The 21465-nt window shown below is 35.1% G+C and overlaps 1 protein-coding gene across 3 annotated transcripts in view; it reads left to right on the top strand.

Annotated features, from left to right (window-relative positions):
* Positions 1-21465, top strand: part of LOC150100538 (uncharacterized) — a 198564-nt gene that overhangs the window by 86758 nt on the left and 90341 nt on the right. For all 3 annotated transcript variants that reach the window (XM_090401331.1, XM_090401333.1, XM_090401332.1), the window contains 3 exons: positions 1610-1710; positions 14809-14872; positions 17924-18087. In XM_090401331.1, coding sequence (XP_090257457.1) covers positions 1610-1710; positions 14809-14872; positions 17924-18087 — 329 coding nt within the window. The remainder of the gene's footprint in view (positions 1-1609; positions 1711-14808; positions 14873-17923; positions 18088-21465) is intronic.

Below are 21465 nucleotides of genomic sequence, written 5' to 3' on the forward strand. Positions count from 1 at the left end.
TGGCCTCCCACCCTCTGGCTTGGCAAAGAGGGCCTGCTGAGGAAGGCTCTCTTGTGTCATTCTGACCAGGTGCCCTTACCAACGTAACTGTGATCTCTCAACACGGAGAAGCAGCGGTTGAGTATTTGAGGGTTTCCCGAATTGCAGAGCTTCTGATTCTGTCGAGTCTTGTCAGTCCCGTAACCCCTCGAAGGAACCTCATTTCAGCCGCTTGGATTCGTGTCCGCATTATTTCGCTCATTACCCAACTCTCATGACCATAGGTGAGGTTGGGGACAGAGACTGTATTAAAGACAGCCAGCTTTGCCTTCTGGCTTAACTCCCGCTTCAATACTACCGAACGACCAAGCTCCCGCAATATTGAGCTTGCTAAGCCAATTCAAGTATCTAGCTCTACGTCCCATTTTCCATCATTCGTGAATATGGACCCAAGGTATTTAAACTTCTCCACCTGCCTCACTGGGACGCCATTTACACTGGAAAAATAGCAAGATAAAAAATGAATTTCTCATATAAACAAGTTAGGAACAACAATAGTCAAGTTTGAACTGGCGTCCGCGTGGCGTTAGTGAGTGGGAACTATCTCGAGAACGCCAATACTGAAATACTGAGTTGTGTGAATCAGGTAAGCTGTAATTTAAATTACTGTTCATGTGTGAAGGTTCCAGAACTATTTCTTTCGATTCTAAGATGCTCGTCTTTCTAGTTCATCAGGGCATTTATGGATATTTGTAGTAAGATTCCAGTCTATCTGGTGTTGACACTCTTCTAAATTAAAGTTGACAGAGAAAAGGACATAACTGGAGAGGGCGCTTGCACTGGTTCTGTTGTAAGAGGTATCACGTTGATGCTCTTAGAGTCGTAGTGAGACAGGCTTATCGGTTTGCCCATAATACGGCTTTCCGCAACTACAGATGATTTTATATACTCCTGGGAACTGAAGTGGGTGATGGTTTGGCTTGGGTTGGCTTAGGAAAGAACGATGTTTTGGAAGGGTAGTGAAGTAAGTTCTAATGTTAAATTTCTTCATATTTTTCGCCAATTTGGGCGATGGAGAACTTACGTTTGAATCCTCCATTCCGAAGAATCACTTCACGGGAAGCAATTCTTCTCGTTGCAAGAACTATGCTGTACCATATTGTGGTACAGCGTACTTTCTGCAACGTTAAAACTTCTTATAGAATTCATGTTGTACCATGTAGGAGCATTTCGGCAAGCGGGAAGAAGAAGAAGAACAATTGTTACGAAATACGAGACGATGATCATAATATTTGGACTGAACCTGTTCTGGACTAACTATTGAGTTTAATAAACCTCTCCGTCAACTCCTGGAAAGGCTTCCTGTTGAGAAATATAAATATTTTTGTTATATTCATCTCGAAATCTGATCTAATTCATGGAATTAGATCAGATCTAATTCATAATTCATGGAATTATATTCATAATTCCATGAATTATGGTTTTTAAGAACAATCATTCAGTCTCTAGCTGAAGCATCAGATTTCTAGTTTATAATGGAGACTGTTATGATCCTTTTTATAAATTTTATAAGACTATTATAAAATTTTAGATGTGATTTTCCAATTATATTGCTAAATTCTTCTTTTAGGGATTTGTAGATGGTGTTAAAAGTGAAGGAACAGAGAGAAAAAATCTTACCGTAGATGAAATTATCTCTAAACTTCGGATACCATTAAGTTTCAAAAGCAGGTAAGATTTGTTTGTTTGTAGTCTTTTAATAGTGCTTGAATATTTGGCCTAACAGAATGCCTCAGTACTATGCAAGAATAACATGCATTATTATTATTATTATTATTATGGATAATGTATAATACATCTTACTCTTCGCTTATTACTAATGCGTTATATAAGTAATAAAAGCACATTCTAGAGTTATAGAGTCAGTTCGATGAAGAGGATTTGTGACTTACCGAATTTAATATGAAGTGAAAGTACACAATTATTTTATGTGCATGGCAGATGTAGAATAACTTCTTGTAGTAATTTTCTTAGCTTGATTCACTTCGATGAGACTGAATCAAACGCTTATAGTCAGCTTTGCCACTTTCAAGTAATCTAACTTAAGGCGATGTCACAGTATCTTTTCCAATAGTTAGTAATGTTTGACTTGGAGACAAACAGAAAACATGGATGATATACACTTACACACCTAAGCAAATATTTTGTATACTGTTTATTATATTTTTTTCCAGTATTCCACACCCTATTGCCGTCGAAAAAAAATTAATTGTGACTTAACCGCCTCGTCTCGAAGTGGATATCATTACATGAATTCACGTAGTCGGAGGACTCGCGGGACTCCGCCCTACACTACACTTCCATCGTTTGCAACACACCGTCTATTACCCACTGTATGTTGTTATTGCTAACAGGTGTGTTGTGTTCTTTGTGCAGTTTTCTATTTGAACGAAAATCTCCAGTTTCTGGAAGGAATGGAAAAAAACTACTCTCCGTACGAAATTAACTCCTTCACCTACAGTTGAATAAAGATCATATACAGATTCCTCTGGTAATGACAATAATCGAACCCACTTCTTTTCCAATCCAAACATGCATATCTCGTCGTTTTCCAACTTCACTAGAGTGGCGCTGTATTTCTATCTATGTAGATCTTATCGTGCATTCAAAATATTTGGAATATCATTAAATAATTTATGATTATTTATATTTCTAAATACATAAAATATTCCATTTCTTTCTGCTTGTGTTCAGTGAAGCTCGTAATGTGGCATGGCTTCACTGCATGTTCACTGAGTTCAAAGCTAATTCATCCTTTTGTCAAGAGATGTAAATGAGTTATCAATAGGTAATATATGAGACTTCGGCCTAGTTGGTCGAGTGGTTGGAGTATTTACCCCCTCTCCAGCAAATAGGCTGAGGGTTGCGTTTTGAACATCATTAATATTGTTCGTGCACATTCGCCATGGGCATGAATGTTTGTAATTGCCATACTAGGTCCGTGAGGAAAGGGAATTTGCTACCTTACAAACAGAAGGCTTCACTCGCAAAAACCCTATGAGGTACGAGAGTGACCATACGGCTCCAATGTAGTCAAATAGTCAAAGTGAATAAATAACTAATATGAGACATTTCATTTCATTTCTACTCCTTGTCCTGTAAACAGTTGTTGATTATTATATGGCTAATCATATTTTATATGATTTCAAAAACAGCTTAATTTCAGAAGCATTAAATCGTTTATCCGAGCATGCACTAGCACAGCGTTTCCCAGATTTTTCCTACTACGGAACACTTCACAAATCCTGAAATTTTCACGGAACACCTTGGCTATTTTATTAATGTATTAATAATTAACTAATAATTGATTATTAATTAATTAATAATTAATTATTAATATATTACAATATTAATAATTAATGATGGCATAATCATAAAGAGTATTAGTACACACTTATATATACGGTATCACATGTTGACAAATATAAAATTACATTTAAATCAGTTATCAAGCACTGGACTAATGAAATCTTGTAGTATATTATAGTTTCCTCAGGCCAACATCATTTCATTAATTTGTGCTGATTTTCATTGACATATCCCATTCTGATCACCAAAAATGTATAATATTATTATAAGTACTTACGAGTGAATGCAGACGTTTTCACCTGTGTAGTTTTCCCCTTCATTTGTATATCCTGGAGATCGCTTTGTAGGCTGGTGGTGGATGAATCACCTTCAATAAGAGATTTCTTAACAACAATAAACAAAGTCCCTCGTCTCGTATTCATATTAAAATCTGTAGGCCTATTATTTTTTTTAAAATCAATGCACTACGGTTTCGAAACAAGAACTTTCACCCTGCAATACGAACTTGCGAAGAAAGTATTCAGTATTACTGAATTTGAGAACCGGATACAGACTACCTTGATATTCCATTTCAGTAAGAAAAATATTCTTTATACTTCCTTGCTGATTGGTCACTAACATTTGCAACACAGATGTTATTTCGTTCAGTTTTGAGAACAGAGGATACGCCGCCAATTGTTGTAATCAGCTTGCAGGCGATTTTTATGACCGGTCATAAGCAGCGGTATTCCCTTTCCCGAATTATTTCCATGTTTAAAAATACATGGCTTGGTCGCTGACATCACGGAACACTTATTCACTTTCCGCGGAACACAATTTGGGAAATCCTGTATTAGCATATGAATGAGTAGACGCTAAACAACGACTAGCAAGACAGTAAGCCTATTCCTCGTCATTTATACTCTGTACAACTCAGTTGAATTATTGGCACAAAACTACACGGATTTAAAAGTTTTAACTTTTAGCTCGTGACGAAACGCAAGGTCACTGATTCTCATCATAATAAATATTACACAGGAATCCAGCCCAGTCCAAATAGTGCATTCGTACAAATCCAGCAATCCTTTAACATATATTGTGAAATATAGTGTTCCATCATGGATTGCACATAACCATGAAATGGTAAATTTTTAAAATATATAGTATTACGAACTGGTAGCAATTACTCGCTGGAAGGTATAAGTGAAAAAGCAACATAGCAAAAATTAATAAATAAACAGTATTCGATTTTTTAACGATACTTTTGACGTAATGATTAGAAATATATGAACGTTAGCACAAGAATAATGTTTAATTTGCCAAATATTTCGTCTGAATATTACAGACCATCCTCAGTGGCTACATAGGAATAGTTTTAAAAAACAAAGTGGAATACGAACCATTGATCATTCACACATAGAACGAGCCTCGTGATGTCATATCACTAAGTATTAGAAGAGTAAACATTTAAAAAAAAACATAATTAAAGTTATTAATTCAGAAATTCATATAATGATCTTAAATAACTACGATAACAAGCCAAAAGGCTAATTTATCGGCGACATACTACAGCTGGGTATGAGTTTCGTACGCGGCTGTAGAATAATACAGGATTTACCATCTCCCTCAAATTTAACTTGATGTTAAATAACATTATACTGATAAAAAATAAAAAAAAAATGAAAAAAATGTAATGTGTTATCCTGATTAAACTTTCCCAAATTTTTGATATAGATACACAGTCATTACGATTTAAGATAGGACGTTGAAGTAAGGCCTCTACACTTTCTTTAAATAAACGTTCAAATTTGTACAGACATCTGTGTAGGAGGAGAGACTTGTGTTGTGGCTTGTTTCTAATCTATGCTGAGCTAATCCAGATTTCTCAGGTTTGTTGTTGAATTGATGACTAATGCTCTTGAATTCTTTTATCTATGGAACGTCCACTTTGTCCAAAGTAAGAAAGATTATAATTACAAAGAACTTGATACACAAGGCAGAGACAAGATTGAGCTTTAGATGAAGGAAACTGGGTGGATAATTTGTTAATAGGTGTACAAGTGGCTGTTAGATCATATTTCTTCAGAATTCTCTAAATTGGTTCTGAAATCCCGGAAATGTAAGGAATTGGAACTTGACGTATTGAATCTTGGTTGGTCTATGTTGGTTTTTAAGAATCGAAAAGATGTGTACTCTTTTCGGAGAAGCCATTTAGTTTCATGTGATGTTTGATAGTCGAAAGGTCCTTCTGTAATAAATGAGAAGTTGAACAGTTAATTTTGGCTCGTCGGATTACACATTTTCTGACTCCTGTTTTTTGACAAGGGTGATGAGCAGATTCTTTGAGAATACAACGACCTGTGAAAGTTGGTTTTCTGTAAATTGTTGTAAGAATACCAGAAGGCGAACGGATGAGAAGGACGTCTAAAAAGGATAACTTGTTATCTTTTTCAATTTCCATGGTAAATTTTATACAGGATGTAAGGGGTTGATACTGCTTAAAAAGAAAGATTAGGAGTCTCTGTCGTGAGGCCATATAGCAAAGATGTCGTCTATATATCTAACCCAGAAGGATGGTTGAGAGAATATAGATGAGAACAGTACTTCTTCTAGATCTTCTAAATAAAAGTTTGCAAGAGCAGGAGAGAGTGGACTTCCCATGGCTGTTCCTTCCACTTGGTTGTATAATTTATTTTGACATAAGAACTATCCAGAGTGCATTAAGAAATCAAATAGTTTTATAATATCTTGTGGGAAGATGTCGGCTAGTAATTCCAAACTCTCTTTGAGAGGTACATTCGTATATAAAGATTCTATATCAAAGGCAACCGTAAGATCTGTAGGTTGTAAAGAGAAGTATTTTAATTTATTTAAGAAATCAGAAGAGTGTTTTAAAAAAGGACGTGAGTTGCCTGTGTGTGACTTCAATAAATTAGATAGATATTTGGCTATGCGATAGGTAGTAGAATCAATACAATCCACTGTAGGACGAAGAGGAATATCTGTCTTATTTATATTCGGTAGATCATAAAACCTGGGAGGCCTTGCTAAATGGGTTTTCTGTCTTTCAATAGTATCTACATCTAAACTTATGACCTCATCTAGAAGGGAATTTAATTTCTTCAGTTGTCTGTTGGTTGGATCGTAATTGAGTTCCTGGTACGTTGAGTGATCTCGAAGTGAAACAGAAAGTTTTCTTCTATAGTTTGAAGAGTCCATAATTACTGTCGCTTTTCCCTTGTCAGCTTTGGTAATGATGTGGTGACTGTTATTTCGTAAGGAACGTATAGCTTTCTTTTCAGAAGGAGATATGTTCGAAGGAGGAAGCTTGGTTTTAAGTAGCGAAGAAGCAACTTCTAGACGGAGAGCATTAGCTTTTTCACTTGACAGATGAATGAGGTTTCGTTCGATATTAACTAGAAAATCTAGATAGGGAATCTTTTTGGGACAATAGAGAAATCATGTCCTTTTGAGAGGATGAGTGTTTCATTATGCGATAGGTAGGAGAATCAATTCAATTCAATCAATTCTTGTGCTAACGTGTATATATTTCTAATCATTATGTCACAAGTTTCTTTAAAAAATCAAATTTTATTCCTTCACGGGGAAGACTTCACCAAACAAAACCCGGTAAATTAGGCAAACTATCAGTAACTAAAGGTAGGTTACGAGCGAGGATCATCTTTTTAAAAAAATGCCGCGACAACAAGATAATTCCTAATTTCGCTAAGATTAAAGAAACCATTACATCTCCTGGAGCTCATAACATTTACAGGAACACCAGTTTATCTTTAATCCGTAATCAGCTGAAAGCTGCTAAACATGATCTGGCTATTAACAGTCAGCTAGTTTATGATCTCCGTATTTATATCTCCACAAACTTAGAACCACATCTTTCAAACAGTTCTGATTGTAGCTAAACGTTCTTATAAAAAAACAGAATCAACATCTAAACCACAAATATGATTTTATTGTTTCTAAACAATTCAAGCCTTTCCGAGTTCCAGATAATTGGATCGTCAATGTATCCGGTCGGCCTTTAACCGATAATGAAAGACTCATCCTCTCAAAAGGATATGATTTCTCTATTGTCCCAAAAAAGATTCCATATCTAGATTTTCTATTAATATCGAACGAAACCTCATTCATCTGTCAAGTGAAAAAGCTAATGCTCTCCGTCTGGAAGTTGCTTATTCGCTACTTAAAGTCAAGCTTCCTCCTTCAAACACATCTCCTTCTGCAAAGAAAGCTATACGTTCCTTAAGAAACAACAGTCACCTCATCATTACCAAAGATGACAAGGGAAAAGCGACAGTAATTATGGACTCTTCAAACTATAGAAGAAAACTTTCCTTTTCACTTCGAGATCACTCAACGTACCAGGAACTCAATTACGATCCAACCAACAGACAACTGAAGAAATTAAATTCCCTTCTAGATGAGGTCATAAGTTTAGATGTACATGCTATTGAAAGACAGAAAACCCATTCTGCAAGGCCTCCCAGGTTTTATGGTCTACCGAAAATACATAAGACAGATATTCCTCTTCGTCCTATAGTGGATTGCATTGATTCTACTACCTATCGCATAGCCAAATATCTATCTAAATTATTGAAGTCACACATTGGCAACTCACACCCTTTTTTAAAAAACTCTTCTGATTTCTTAAATAAATTAAAAAACTTCTCTTTACAACCTACAGATCTTATGGTTGCCTTTGATATAGAATCTTTATATACGAATGTATCTCTCAAAGAGAGTTTGGAATTACTAGCTGACATCCTCCCACAAGATATTATAAAACTATTTGATTTCATAATGCATTCTGGATATTTCTTATGTCAAAATAAATTTTACAACCAAGGAACAGCCATGGGAAGGAACAGCCATGGGAAGTCCACTCTCTCCTGCTCTTGCAAACTTTTATTTAGAAGATCTAGAAGAAGTCCTGTTCTCATCTATATTCTCTCAACCATCCTTTTGGGTTAAATATATAGACGACATCTTTGCTATATGGCCTCACGACAGAGACTCCTTATCTTCCTTTTTAAGCAGTATTAACCCCTTACATCCCGTATTAAGTTTACCATGGAAATTGAAAAAGACAACAAGTTATCCTTTTTAGACGTCCTTCTCATCCGTTCGCCTTCTGGTATTCTTACAACAGTTTACAGAAAACCAACTTTCACAGGTCGTTATATTCTCAAAGAATCTGCTCATCACCCTTGTCAAAAAACAGGAGTCAGAAAATGTTTAATCCGACGAACCAAAACTAACTGTTCAACTTCGCATTTATTACAGAAGGAACTTTCGACTATCAAACATCACATGAAACTAAATGGCTTCTCCGAAAAGAGTACACATCTTTTCGATTCTTAAAAACCAACACAGAACAACCAAGATTCAATACGTCGAGTTCCAATTCCTTACATTTCCGGGATTTCAGAACCAATTTCGAGAATTCTGAAGAAATATGATCTAACAGCCACTTGTACCCTATTAACAAATTATCCACCCAGTTTCCTTCATCTAAAGCTCAATCTTGTCTCTGCCTTGTGTATCAAGTTCCTTGTAATTATAATCCTTCTTACTTTGGACAAACTGGACGTTCCATAGAAAAAAAGAATTCAAGAGCATCAGTCATCAATTCAACACAACAAACCTGAGAAATCTGGATTAGCTCAGCATGGATTAGAAACAAGCCAGAACACAAGGCTCTCCTCCTACACAGATGTCGGTACAAATTTGAACGTTTATTTAAAGAAAGTGTAGAGGCCTTACTTCAACGTCCTATCTTGAATCGTAATGACTGTGTATCTATATCAAAAATTTGTGAGTTTAATCAGGATAACACATTACATTTTTTTATTATTTTTTTATTTTTTATCAGTATAATGTTATTTAACATCAAGATAAGTTTGAGCGAGATGGTAAATCCTGTATTATTCTACAGCCGGGTACGAAACTCATACCCGGCTGTAGTATGTCGCCGGTAAATTAGCCTTTTGGCTTGTTATCGTAGTTATTTAAGATCATTATATGAATTTCTGAATTAATAACTTTAATTATGTTTTTTTTTAATGTTTACTCTTCTAATACTTAGTGATATGACATCACGAGGCTCGTTCTATGTGTGAATGATCAATTGATGGTATTCCACATTTTTTTTTAAAAAAATTCCTAAGTAGCCACTGAAGATGTCTGTAATATTCAGACCGAAATATTTGGCAAATTAAACATTATTCTTGTGCTAACGTTCATATATTTCTAAATAAAATATTCAGATCCGTTGGTTTTTCGGTCACAGGTAGCCATGTAAATTGGTGGTTCCTGATTTCTAAAATCCAATTCCGCTTTTCTCAAGTCGACATACTAACGACTATGACATATTAATCGTGTAATAGTAAGTAATATGGCACATGCTTCTACCTGTGTTATATGATCATGCACAGCCTAATCTTTTCAGCAAATTGTGGTTTGTCTTTTTATTCATTGTCCAACGCATGGCTGGCTTTGTTTATACGACGTCAGAAATAGAATACTATTTGCTTAAGGGTCCATACAAATACCAAGAAGAATATTATTTTTTTCTCCCTCTCAGAATTGGCTCACCATTAAATTCTGCATTCAAAAACTCTTATGTGTACGGATACGGAAAAAAAAAAAGCAAATTCTTCATTCTTCTCAACCCCTGGCGTAAGCTATGATTTTGGACCATTCGGCAAAAAAACTTTCACTTGTCACTTAAGGATTTTATTAGTATACTCGGAGCCTTACGGCTACCCAAACTCCTCCCATAAGTTTTTGGAGTATATGGTAATCGGTGAAGCTACCTTCTACACTAGGAGTTTAAAAGTAACTGCATCACAACAATTTTTCCTAGTTAAGCATACATCAATAACACAGGCCTACAAACGGAAACTTACGGAATGGTGTTTGCTTAGGATTAATTTACTAGCCTATGTTTCCTACGCTGATTTAAAAAATGATATGTAGCGTTTTGAGTCAGATAAAGATTTCTCATACGTGTGCAATTTAAAAAAGCATTGTTTTGTGGCCTCTTTTCACCACATATATAACAAGAAGTATGTGGATCAATCTTTCTCAATCTATTTTACTGTGGAAGAACCCTTGAAATAACATTAGGTCTCAGAGATCTATATATATAGAATTATTGTGAAAATGATGATTACTTTTCTACTGATTAAAAACATGGGATATTTCACCTTTAGAGAAACGAGGCAGCTCTCCTGTTTTCAAAATCATGGCACCAGCCAGACGGGCAGGTGCCATGATTTTGAAAACATGATTTTGAAAAACATTTGTTTTTCCCATTGTGACCAATACTACTGACAGCTCCTTTCTCAAGTAGTTGCCTAGAACACGTGTGACGCACGTGATCAAGTATTTTGCATATACATTTCGTAAAGGAATTTGCGTACATCTGCAGAAAGGTTACTAATTCAGTAGCCAATATAAGGATAATGAGAATTCGAGCGTAAGACGGAGTTTATATTAAGGAGAAGTGGAAAATCGAATTTTTTGATTTAGATAGTCAAGAATGTAGCCAATTAAATGATGTTAAAATACCTATAATAAATGTGTTTAGGGCATTTATGACGGCCACTTTAATTATTAATGTACGATTACTATGATTACTCACAATACAAGATAAATGTGGAAATGAAGAGTAGAGCAACCCGGGTTTACGGAGGAAAAAACTATCTCCGTATGATGTCAATTACCCGACCTTCAGTGAAAAGCCCTCATAAAGATTCCTCACTTTCTAGATGAGATATGAACCCAGCTCTTTCAAACCAAACGGCATCGTCATTATCGATTGAGCCTCTTCTTCTTCTTCCTATCATGGATTTTAGGCCAATTAGCCTATTCCAGTCTCATCCCGTTGCTTTCTTGGTCTTCCAGTTCTTTTTCCATTTATTTTATATCCATAAAGATTTTTAGCAGTCTGAATAGGCCATTCGATTTAGATGTTCTAACTATTTTTGTTTATATTTACTTATACACTAGTGGCCTAAATTGTGGATGTCTTTTGGAAAAAGTGCATTTCTGAGATTTGATGGCTCATAACACCCTTTTGTTTGGAGTAATACCATAAAAGTATAAATCAGTGGAAAGCTAATTTAATCAAGAATGTAATGCGATAACTTTTATGAAGGGTTTTTTATTAGAGCAGCAGTTATAAAGAAGAAACGTGAAACACGCAAAAAAAATGAGATATACAAAAATGCTCTCAATGGGAGTTAATACTTAGTTGTGTAACCTTTAGCGTTTATTATGGCCTTACAACGCCTTCCCATGGAGTGAACCTAGTTTTTTAGTTCTACAGCTGTTTTGATGTGAAACCAAGATTGAATTATTGCTTCTATTAATTGGGTTTTATTGGTGGGTTGCTTCTGACTAACAAGTTTCTTTAGTTGGCTCAAATCAAGGCTTGATTTTCGATTGAGTTAAGGTCTGGGCTATTCCCAGGCCATTCCAGCAGTGGAATATGATTATCTTGAAACCACTTTTTGCACTCAGCAGCAACATGACATGGAACTGAATTCTGTTGAAATATAAATGCTTCATTATCTTGTAAAAGGTCACGTGCAGAAGGTTTCAGTTTGGGTTCAAGTATTTCATTTATATATTTTTGGGGCATTTATATTCCCATTAATCACGCAAATTCTGCCCACACCTTTTGATATCATACAACCCCACATCATATCACTAAGCGGGTGTTTCACGGTGGGTGTAATGCAATCAGGATGCAAATCTTCTCCGATCTTCTCCTTACGTATTTTACGCTATTACTACCAAACAGAGAGATTTTGGTCTCGTCACTCCAAATAACACTGTCCCATTGTTCCGCTGTCCAGTTAATATGGGTTTTACCCCATTTGAATATTTTAAACCTTTGTCTGAGAGATATATTAGTGTTTTTAGGCGTATGGGAACTATGTCTTCTGACCTGTAGAGTTTGCCACTTATTGTTCGGAGTTTGATGTGTAGATGGTTTATGTGGCTATTCCAGTTCATATCTGCATCGAAGTAAATTCTAAGGTATCGTATTGTTTCAACCTGAGTGATTGTAGTGGTTTTGATGTTCAGTGTTTTTTGTATGTTGGAGAGTGGATGTTGGATGGTTATATATTTGTTATCAACTGGTCGAGTCAGTTGGTTTCTGAATATCATTAATTTTGTATTTTCTGAGTTTAGGTGTATGGAGTTTTTCGTGAGCCAGTCTATGGTCAAATTTATGTCATGCTGCATATTTGTTTGGGCTTTGCTTGCGTTATTATGGATGGATATTATTGCTCCAGCGTCTGCGTATTGGAATATCTTGCCTTTGAGTGGTAGCTGATTAATATCGTGCGTGTAAATGTTGAATAGAGTTGGGGATTGTACAGCTCCCTGTGGCACTCCACAGGTTACTGGTATCTTTCTGCTTTGGTTTGACCCGATACGTGTGATACGCTTTATATTTTGAAGGTAGTTTGTAAATACATGTGAAGAGACTCGTCTGTTCCAACATACCTCAGCTTTTCTATCAAGGTTTGATGTGTAAGTGTATCGCATGCTTTAGTTAGATTAAGAAAGACTCCCATGTCAATTTTGTTTTTGTCTAAGGCGGTGTTAATTACGTCTGTAAAGTCATCCAAGAGAGGTGTTGTTGCCTTATTTTTCTAAAAACCATATTGTGTTTTGGGTATAATATGAAAGATCTCACAGTATGCTGTGAGTTTCTTCAGAATGATCCACTCCATAATTTGATTGATAATTGGTAATGTTGCTATGGGCCTGTAATTGCTGATTAAATTTCTTTTTCCATGTTTGTATATGGGTGTGATTATGGCGGTCTTTAGCATACTTGATATCTGTCCTGTTTTAAATATTTTATTTATTAATTTTAGTAGGATAGAACTTAAACTAGTTGCATGTTGCTTTTATATCTTTAGGTCTGATACCATCTATTCCTGGTCTTTGTTTGGTTTGATTTGATCTATGGCTGACAGGAGTTCTGCTTCTTTTATGGTTGGGAACCATAATATCTGTTTTGATTGTAGTCCAAGTGGAGGGTCTCGTTTTGTGATTGGAGGAATATTTCTTTGCAGATCTTGGATGGAGTCGGCAAAGTATTGGTTAAAGTCATTTGCTAGTTGTTGGATAGGTTTTGCGTCTTTCATGAAGCCGTGTTTTATGGTTTCGGAGGCGGTGGTATTGGGAACAAAATCTAGCATCTCATTGATCAGATGCCAGATTTGTTTCATGTTGTTTTGTGCAGAGGGTTAGTTTGTCTCTGTAGTAGCTTCAGATAAGCTTACATATAAGCTTCGAGGATGAAAGCAGAGAAATTAGTTCTCATCCAAGATGTATCATATGTAACCAAGTGCATGTAATGTACGTATCACATTTAAACCAAAGTATGTAATGTATGTATTATATGTAAACAAATGTAACATATGTAAACAAATGTAAATAATATATCATATGTAATCAAATATTTGTAATGTATATAATAACTGCAACAAACGTATGCAATAGCAATATAGAGTGATTATATCCATCGATATTGTATATATAGAGTGTAAAATTGCAAAGAAACATCTGTAATAATCATCATTATGGATATTATAATAATATATGTTGTAAACAGTTATTGTTATTATTATTATTATTTAAAAAAAACTTTATGTACGAGAAAGTATTTGTTATGCATAATTATCTTTATATAATGTATGTAATTTATCTGAGAAATAATAATATGTTAAAAAAATTATTATTATTGTTATTATTATTATATGCTTCTTTGTTCCAGTTACGTAGCCTTTTTTTTTATTTACTCTTTATTCCTAAGCTTTTTGTTGCTGCTTTTGTCAGGATTTGTTTCAGGTTTTCCTCTTCCATGACATAGATTTTCAAGAATGGTTTCTGTTTTTATATCAGTATATGTTTGATACAGTTGCCTAGTAAAGCTATGGAAAGGAAGTAAAAAAAATCACTTTTATCACATATTAATCCTGAAAATATGCCTTAATAACAAAAAACATCCCTTTATGTTAATTTATGAATTTTATATTTCGGATGTAATCACTGGGTGTAATTTATATTACAGCCAAGACAATTTAAAAGTAGGAAAGGGAATTAAAATGATGTGCCCGAGTTGAACCATGGAACCTAACGTTAAGGGGAAGTTGAAATGAACATCGTAGAACTTATACAGGTTTTTAATTTATTAATACAGCGTACAGTACGGACATGTAGGTGCTATTTAAATCTCAAGTCGCTGTGTTGATCAAGCCATCTTAGTCACTCATAACGTTATTTTCATGTATTGAAATTTCTACTATGTAAAGATTTATGAGATGTTCTTTGTTCATATATTGGCATTTTTGGAATATTTTTAGAATTAAAATACAATGAGTTGCATAAACTATGCTCTGGTATTTTGAAAATACTTTTTTTTACCTCTTATAGGTTGCTAATGAAGTTTGTGATTCCCAGATGTCGCGCCGGTGTAAGACTTCGAGAAAAATCTAAGGCAAGTTTAATGTATTTTAATAGTCTACAAAATGAGAAATTAACTTTGTATTCAACTACCGAAGGTAACTGCTGTTCTCAATGTGGCTCAGGACTTCCCAATGTAACCCACAAGCTCATTTTACAGACGGAACACTCAAAACATTACCATTGAATATAATTATTTTTTAAATGAATAAATAGACACAAAATTTGAAATTATTGAAAGTAAATGGTTCATCCTGGTATTAAGCTTATTGAAGTGAAAAATTAAGCATCCATATTCTATACTAAGAAATCAAATTAATATCACACTTTTTAGAAGTTTCTGAAATGCGCGATAGCGTATGGAGCTTACCTTACCCTTCATATAAATTATTTGGTATTTCACGATTTATAACAAATCTCCTAAGAGAGCATACTCGCTCATTTATTAGTATTTTTATTGATTCAGCTGCTGCATAATAACTACGCAAGATCTAAGTGGTAAATGATTAGCATCGTCCTGTGTGAATGAAGTATACATGCTTATTAGTACAGACATCAGCTACTTTGATAACTTTTATATATTTCATTACTAAATCAGAATTCACGGATTATCTAACCCTCAGTCCTCTTATTTTACCATGTGCTATACGTTTTCAACCATTCATGGATGAGATTGATTCTATAAAATGAAAATAGTGGCTCATCACTGAGCTGATAGGGACCCTTGTGCACTGCTTAATTTTTCCCATGCTCCAATCTAGGAATCCCTTTTAAAACTCCTTTTTGGAAATCTCATATGTTTACCGTAATTTGCTTACAGTAATTTACTGGAGACTCTAGTTTTGAATCCCACAACTCAACTATTAGTATCTGAAATAATGCGCGTGACCACAACAAGGCGGAAGTTGTCTGCCCTGCTCTCTTCACCGGATGGATATTAAAATCATAGGAGTCAATCAGCCATCGGTGACCTTTGGCCAGAGATCGCTGCTTGGCTCCTCAATCTTAACCTAAAACAACCTACAGATTAAAACTATTTTATAACTGAAAAGAGATTAATAATTGATATGTGAATGCATGGAATTCAAATGACCAAGACGTCATTGGTCATTTGAATTCCAATTTGAATTTGAACTTTATTAGCATAAAGCATTCTCCATTTGGGAATACCGACAAAAAACGAATCAGAGATATATTCCTTACATCAATTAAAATATCACCGAATTAATATATAAAACCTAGAAATATCAAAATCAAGTATTCAGTTGCATTTGCGGAAATATCTACAATTTCATCATCCCTACTGTTCTAAGTTTGTGAATGATCTGTTTAATTGAGATATGGTCGAGAGAACTTATGAAATTTGTTTCCGACATTCTGCACATTATCATCATGCGACAAAATATTTTCAGAGATTGTGTGCTCAATTTACGTTTATTTCAGAAACGCTTATTCTGGAAGTACAGGAAATCCTTTTCTTTTCTTTTTTTTTCCGAGAAATCAGGTGAAATTCTCCGTTTTAATTTTAGTGTAGTGGTATGATGCCCTTAATAGAACCTAATGTATTTAGGGAATCGGCAAGCTGAACACAGTTAACTGCGAATGTTTCAAAACTAATAATTCAGTATTATGAAGTTAGTTTTAGAAGACCTTCTCCATTTCCCTTGTAGTTCGAAACTTCCTCTATGTGAAAGAATTCGAAGAAAACTGATTGGTAAGATATGAGAAAAATCAGCTCCATTTCGATGGCCTCACGTGCATGTCCCAGCCCATTCGACCTGTAAAATTGCAGTGCAGGCTCATCACATAGGACGTCATCTTGTCCTCTCCTTATCCCACTCATGATACTGTCTATAATGCAAAGAATCTTTATCAGCACTTTTCAGGTAAAGGTGAGTTAGCCAGTTTCATATGGAAGTAGATGGAAGACGAAAAAACTTGAGTTTTTTCGTCCCTCAAAACAGGGAAACCGGCACCATGAATACGCAGATCTATAGGCATAAATATGGCTATTTTATGCATTAGGAGATGTAACAGTGGAATGGAAAGCTAGTTGCATTAATTACCTATAATTCCTGATCAGGGAACTTAAATCTTCTTCGACAAACGAGAAGTGGAACAAGTGAATGAAAATATAGTCGATAATAATTGTAATATCTTATCTTATCTTATCCAGTGGCTTTAACACGCCTTTAAGCGCCCACAACCTTCCAAACATGCTTGGATTTCGTAATCGAAATACGAGAATAAGATGGTCAGCCCTATGCCTCTAAGTATTCATGAATATAATTCATGTTCACGAGGCCGGTTTGCTTGCTTGTGGAATGAAAAACCCCACATAAACTGGTAGAAAAAAAAAAACCTGCTGTCCACGCCCAAGACCAGATAACATGGCTTTGGCTGAGGACAATCCTTAAGCTCCTCACGTCACCGACGGGAATCGAACCTAGGACAATAATTCCCTGCGCATATGGTTGCGAAGCTAAAAGCCACTAGGCTAACCGCGTAGACAATAATTGTAATACTTATTACATTAAGAAAGCAGGTTTCCTGTGAGTCATTTTATACAAATTTTATTATAGAAACAAAATATTCGCATATTATAATAAAAATATTCTTGTTATTAATACCTATGGCTATTTTGCCTATTTTCATAAGAAGTACCCCTTGTATTACGTGATTGGCTTTTGCTCCGATTAAATTAAAACATTGATGATATGTACTTTAAAAACATTAATTAAAATAAAAGTAGTGTAAACTAAATTTTGACATACCTTTATAGAATCCTCAGGATTAATCTTTGACATACTTTTGTTTATTTATTAATGTCATATTAATTTTTGCATATCTTTGTAGAATCCTAAAGGTATGTCAAAAATTCCTTTTGTATTACTTTTAATTTATGTATTTAAAATACATATCGACAATGTTTTGATTGAAGAATTGGAGTGAGAAAGCCAATGACGTAATGCAAGGGTACTCCTTATGAAAATAGGCAAAATAGCCAAAGAATTAATATTAGTTTAGAGGAATAACATGGAAAATTTCCAGAAATAATGTTTCAAATATTCCGTTTTTCCTGTAGTCACTTTTCGTTAAAGCATTCAACGAAGTGCGGGTAGGTTTCCATTACTTAGCTGAAATAATGGTAAAGGAAGGAAGAATACCCGAGTATGATCTTTTCTTTTTCTTTACAATACATGAGATTCAAGAGCTTCTGACAACAAGAAATCCACTACTCTTAGCTAAGTAAGTAATAAACGTTATTTCTATGTGCATAAGTGTTAAGAAAATCCAGTTTTAAATATATTTATTTACCAATATATATATATATATAAATATATTTATATATATATATTTATTTATTTATTATTATTATTATTATTTGACACCTCCAGGGAGTCCAAGAACTCATCGAGGGAGGGCATTAAGTCTACAACTCCGTCTCCACCATTCAATCACAGCTGACCACAACTACACCAACGCCATCTACCGCCACAGGTATTTCCGCAGACAATCACAAACATCCATGCCCACGGCGGGATTCGAACCCGCAGCCCTTTGGCTGGAGACCGAATACGCTGTCCACTCGGCCAAACAGGCCGGCTATATATAATCGTGTTTTTTATTCGTTAACCAGAAGATCAGGGTTTCATGAAATATGTGTTTAAAACTATTTCCATGCAGAATTCGGATGTAGCAATCCCTCAGTGATTCCAAGAAAGGCAAGGAAGTTGATCGATGTCATGTCTGAATTTTTTGGAAAGAGAGGGAAAAGAACCTGCAATTCACTAATGTATATGGTGTATTGATGATATTCCCTTTCATTTGAATGGCCATATTCACAAGCAGAATATGAATATGTGAGCCACGCGAAACTAACGATATCAGTTATATAAATATCAATAAATATGAAGTCACAATATCAGTGAGACACTATTACATCCTGAGACACTATTACATTCTCTGTGAAGCACCTTCAGCATCGGATATTTGGACTACTTTCACTTGAAGATATTGTGAATATTATTCATTAATTCCATGTCCTCAAAGAGGAATGGTAAGACATTAATAGTATACAGAAGAGGAAGCGTGCTGAATGTTCTCAATGATTTTTTCAGGAATGAGTTTTGTCGAATGAATTTCTTACGTGTTTTGGTTATGATTCGTTACCATGCTCTTCACGGCGAGTACTGATTTTTTTTTCCTTTCGCATTTCTGAAGGATACTATTTATTGAAACAAACCTGATGGTCAGTAATAAAGACTTGAAGCAAAAATAATTCAGCAGCATTTAAAGTTGGAGTGATTTAGTTGTTTTCCAGAGACTGCTGAGTTAAAACACCAGAAAGAGTAACGTATTTTGGATAATAAATTCAAATAAAACAATTATGGAGTGAATCAATGTATCATACTGCATACCCTGCACAAGTGGCGAATGCCATCTGAATATCCCAGAAATCATGAATTTTTATACGCATTCAATAGATTGATGGGAGTGTAGAGTTATCATATAACTTAATTTTTAGTTTCTGAATGAAATTATTAGCACAAAGGTTTGATTCTAATTAACCATTTTGTTATATTGTTATTATTATTATTGATGTAAAAACTGTAAGTGTCTGTTAAGTAATAAGTTAATTATAAGTATTCAAAGTTCGAAGTATACGCTGGTCAACTACGCGAGAAGAGAACAAAGGAAGTCGCCATATTAGAAATTTCAGCAAGATCGTCAAACAAGAAATATGAAGTGCTACAAATACCAAGAAGACTTAACGGGGGAAGAAAACCACGTAACATGTAGGAACTGCCAGCGAAACATGCATTTTCTATATTCAGGATTGTCTGAGGCTACTTGGCAGCGAAAATCAAACAAGAATCGTGGCGAGTGGAAGTGTCCCCCATTGCAGAGACAACAAAGGAGAGACAACCATTGCAGAGACAACAGTACAAACTCTTAAACCAACAGCAGTCCAAAAACAATGATCTCCTCATAGATGGTCTCCCAGAAATTGCTACGGACCATCTAAGACACACTGTAATACAACATCATCATCCTTATACCCTCTTTTTTACCTTGCGGTGTCGAGGGTCCATTGATCATCGGACCTCACTCCGTTTACAGGATAAGGTGGTCAGCCTTATTCCCGGTGTATCCTATACCTGTAGTGTTGAGTTCTCACTGTAATACAACTAAGCCAAAAAATTGGCTCTCCCATTAAATCAAAAGACATCCAGTCAGTACATCGGTTAACACAAAAAAGGAAAAGAGAAAATAATCCAGTCCTTCTCCCGTCGTCGTGCGACTCACCAGCAGCCCAACAAAAACTACACTTATAAAAGCTAGCAGGATTAAAAAACCATTAGTCAAGTAGCTGAAAGGAGACCACGACAATACCCCAATATACTTGTCCGAATACTTAACGCCATATTATCAGAAACTATTCTACCAAGCAAGGAAAGTATAAACAGAAACAAATTACCAGTTTATATGGATAAGAGACAGCAAAATATTCCTTAGAAAGACACAAGGTGCAAACCCAATCGAAATAAACTCAGTAGACGACCTCAACAGGATGCCACATTGAAAAGAATATTGACAACTCCTAAAGAGGGAACAGCACACCAACCTTCAGTCTCCTTCAAAGATGCCCCTTTTTATGTTTACCTCTCCAATTTCTTCTCTATTTATAACCGACGTTGTTTTCCAGTTTTGCATGCTGGATTGCAAAACGTTTTGCACGTTTTCGCTAATACCCAATAGTTCTGTGCATTTTAAAATCCAACTATGAGGCACCGAATCAAACGCTTTTTTGTAATCTATAAAAAAGCCATATGAAGGTTGGTTTTTCTACGTTTGCAATTTTTAAGAATCATTTTATCAATCAGCAATTGGTCTATTGTGCCACTTGAATTTTTGCTGTTACCTTTTTGTTCATTTGTGAGAAGAGAATTTGCTTTAAGATAGCTGTATATTTTATCAGCTAGTATGTCTGTGAGTAGCTTAAAAGTTGTTGGCACGCAGGTTATTGGTCGGAAGTTTTCGGGGTTTGGACCTTCTTCTTTATCCTTTATGCCTGCATTTTCTTTGCATTTTCTTTCGAAAAGATCATAAAATTGGAGAGCGAGTCTTTCATGTAAGCCTGTTAGATATTTCAACCAGTAGCCATGTAATTCATCCTTCCCAGGTGTTGACCAATTGTTTTATTTTTTAACTTGCTTTTGAACCATTTCAGTTGTTATTTTCAGGTGGTCCATTTTTCGTTCTTGAGATTTGTTCGTGATTTGTTCAATCCATTTTGCCTTGTTATTGTGCCTCTTAGGGTCGTCCCGTAGGTTTTTCCAAAACTTTAGTGTATTTTCTTTGTCTCTGGTATTTATATTTATATTTTCTTTAAGGTTATCATTCATGCAGCAATCAATTTTCTTGTGAAACTGGTGCTGATTTGCGCGAAATATCGAATTTTGCTTGTACTGTTCAATGCGTGTATTGTATCTTCTTATTTTAGCTGCAACTGGAACTATTTTTTGCTTCACTTCCTCTAATACTTCATCAATAGGTCGTGTTCCAGTATTATATCTCTTTATGAGGTTATTTCGGATTTTTGCGTTTTTCAGCTTCTATTCC

The sequence above is a fragment of the Typopeltis vanoorti genome, chromosome 12 (assembly GCF_054136105.1).
Source record: "Typopeltis vanoorti isolate ZY-2024b chromosome 12, IOZ_Tvanoo_1.0, whole genome shotgun sequence".
NCBI lineage: Eukaryota > Metazoa > Arthropoda > Arachnida > Uropygi > Thelyphonidae > Typopeltis > Typopeltis vanoorti.